At 40.6% G+C, this 3,136-nt stretch overlaps 1 protein-coding gene across 1 annotated transcript; it reads left to right on the top strand.

The window, feature by feature from the left end:
* Positions 1–718: 718 nt before the first annotated feature.
* Positions 719–1,865, top strand: CLDN23 (claudin 23). Its single transcript, XM_075264596.1, has one exon. It carries the CDS (start codon positions 958–960, stop codon positions 1,807–1,809), a length of 852 nt encoding a protein of 283 aa, XP_075120697.1. The 5' UTR covers positions 719–957; the 3' UTR covers positions 1,810–1,865.
* Positions 1,866–3,136: the final 1,271 nt, after the last annotated feature.

Raw genomic sequence — 3,136 nt, forward strand, 5'->3', positions numbered from 1 at the left:
AACGGAAATGAGTGCTAGGGATATGAGTTCAAAACAAAAAAGCTCATTAAAGAAAAACAAAACAAACAAAAAAACCCCACAAGTTAAATCTCCTCCCCCTCCCCTTTAACTGCTACTCCAGGAATTTCCTGCCAGTCCTGATGATTTGCCACACTGGTGCCAGGCCATCACTGGATACAGCAGTGATGCCAATGACTATGGAACAGGACTACTAGGAAAGTGACTGGCCACACTGATCACATGCTGGACATGCTGTCATCGCTGGCATAAAAACTAGTGATGGACCTGCAGGAAATTATTGTATAGTATATTATTTGTTATATTCCTACAACATTTCTTTTTGCTAGTATTCTTTTCACTTTTGGGCAAAAGCTTTAATTTTTGGACTAGCACTTTTAGGAAAGGTTGGATGTAAGAACATCAGCAAGTATATTAATAGGATGAAGATCTGCGCCCTTTGGTTTCTGATGTGACGTGTAATAAAATGTTGCAGCTATGGCCATTAGCAGCCACACAGGAGCTCCAGTGACAATTCATTTGAATGGCTTTATAGTTCTGTGTAGTTAGCAGCCTGTGTATTGTCCCAGCTTCTGACCACAGTCCCTCCCTTCAGAGCACCTCTCCAGGACTCTTGTGCCCAGGGCCCCTCCCTTCTTCCTGCTTCACACACAACAGTTTCTGTCAAGCCAGTTTCACTGCATTTAAAGGGAACTTTACACTCGCTGCAGACAGGTCTGAGCTGAGAAACTCTGTTAGTGTCCCTGGTGCAGTGTCCGGAGGGGCATTAGATGGGGCACCTTGAGGCCTGCTGTTAAGTCTGGATCTTTTAATGCTGCCTGGTTTTTACATATGATCAGAAGATTACAGACAAAGTGTGGATTATAATCCTTTTGGATTACACCTGTGCAGAATTGAAGACTCAGTTCCTGGATCAAGAAAAACTCAATCCCCTGCAATATGAGGACCCCCACCATCATGATCATTGGCATGGTGCTGGCCCCCTGTGGCTTGGTACTGAACCTCACCTCTACTGTGGCACCAGCCTGGCGGACACTCAACTCTTTACTTAACCGACCCTCAGATATAATTGTGAGTCAGGGCATCTGGGATATATGCCAGGAATCGACCATTAACCAGGACAAGTCATGTGGAATTGTGAACAATAACTACTTCAACCAACAAGTGGTGCAGGTCGCCCGAGGACTAATGATCACCTCGTTGGTAGTCACTGCCCTGGGCATCGCTGTGGCCAGCTGGGGTGTACGCTGCTGGGAGGATGTACCGAACTTCCTAATATCTGCGTTTGGTGGTGTGGTGATCTTCATCTCGGGGGTCCTCAGCCTGATCCCCATTGCTTGGTACAACAACATGATGTACGACATGCCTGCTCCAGATGGTCAACAGTTCACTTATGTAGGGTATGCACTGGTCCTCGGCTACCTGGGCAGCTGCCTTGAAATCATAGGTGGGTTCTCACTTATGCTGTGCTTTGTACCACCCTGTAAGAAATGCATAAAGAACAAGGGAAAACCGACGTCTTCTATGTACTACAGCCAAAAGCAAACCCCCTACAAGGAGAAACCCACCAGCCATGTCTACAGCATCCAAAACACCGACTATCCTTCGCCTGGCTCTAGATACAGCATAGAAAATAGCAACTACCAGTACAGTAAGAAAGCCAGCTCTATTCCTTACAGTCACAGATCTTACACCAACCCCATGGATGTGACGGATGGAGAACACCCCAAAAGTTATGGTAGACCTGCAAGCCAAATGAGTTCTTTACCCTGTGACTCTGATCTACTGTAGAACTGTGGGGACTATAAGATTATATCTATATATATTTTCAGATGAAGGAGCATGTACAGCCACACGTGCACATTTATATTTTTATATATTTTTTTTAATGAATGTATGTGATAACCAATTTTTTTTTTTTTTTTTTTTAATATGACCGTATGTATACTTACACTTGTACTGGATTGTATTATAACAAGACCTGCTCTTGGACATTACAGTACACATAGTGTTACCAGGTACAGTCATTTCATGGTTAAATAATACATTGTGAAACTATACAACCATGTTAATATATCGTACTATACCTCATGCCAGATTTGTTATATGGGGATTTGCAAAAACACATGTGGAGTGAAACAACCACATTCAGAGGTATGGAAGGGATTTTCAGTTGCAGAAATTTTTTCAACAAATCAGCTGTGTGTGAATATATCCTTGTGACAGTTTTATTAATATAACCCTATTGCTAATTAATGACAAATATTCAGTTCTGATAATGTTCTCTTTTGGCTATATTGGTTATGTGACATTGGACAAATAACTGACCACAGAAATGACATGAATGCTACGACCACAGATCCACAAATTAAAAAAAAAAGTTAGTATATACCTTATTATTTCTATGGCTTTCAAACTGTAACAATACAAGTGCTTGTAGCAGTGGCGTCATGGTCTGTTTTTTTACATACTATGTCTTTGGGCGTTAACGATCAAACCTTTTTACAATATTGAAATATTTGTCAGATAATGTCAAATGAAAGATAAATTTGATTGTTTTTTTTTTAATTTTTCTAAAATAATAAAAACAAAATTGCATTGTTACAGACGATCAATTTTTGGACTAGTTTTCATTTCTCAGAAACATACTGGAACCAAAGACCTGAAGATTGTTGTTGCATATAGAGAATTGTCTGGAGCTTCTTTATAGAAAAGGCTGAGGCCACGCATTGTGAAAAAAGTTTTTTGTTTTTTTTTTTGTTATGCAGATTCTGCACTTTTTATTTGGAGCCACAGCTAGGGGTGCATTTTGCACAAAGTATAGGGACAATGAGTGTTTGCCTTTAGGGTACAGACCATAGTCCCAAAAAGACAACATTTTGGGAACAATCCAAATAGTGGAAAAAGTGTAGATACTTTACTCACCCCAAAACAGAATTTTTATGCAACAGTCCCTGAACGGCAGAGGCGGAGAGTCTGCCTTTCCTGCACGGTTATTGTCAAAATAGCTCATTCATAACGAAGTAATTTCAGTTAAAATTGGAAGTTACAGCACATTCCATAAAAATCCCTCATACATCAGTACAGTCTAGGAAAAATGTCCTTATTGGCCACAACA

Source organism: Leptodactylus fuscus, chromosome 1 (assembly GCF_031893055.1).
Source record: "Leptodactylus fuscus isolate aLepFus1 chromosome 1, aLepFus1.hap2, whole genome shotgun sequence".
In the NCBI taxonomy this organism is placed as follows: Eukaryota; Metazoa; Chordata; class Amphibia; order Anura; family Leptodactylidae; genus Leptodactylus; species Leptodactylus fuscus.

Coding starts and splice junctions, on each gene's coding strand:
- CLDN23 (XM_075264596.1), top strand. CDS start 958: ATGAGGACCCCCACCATCATGATCATTGGCATGGTGCTGGCCCCCTGT.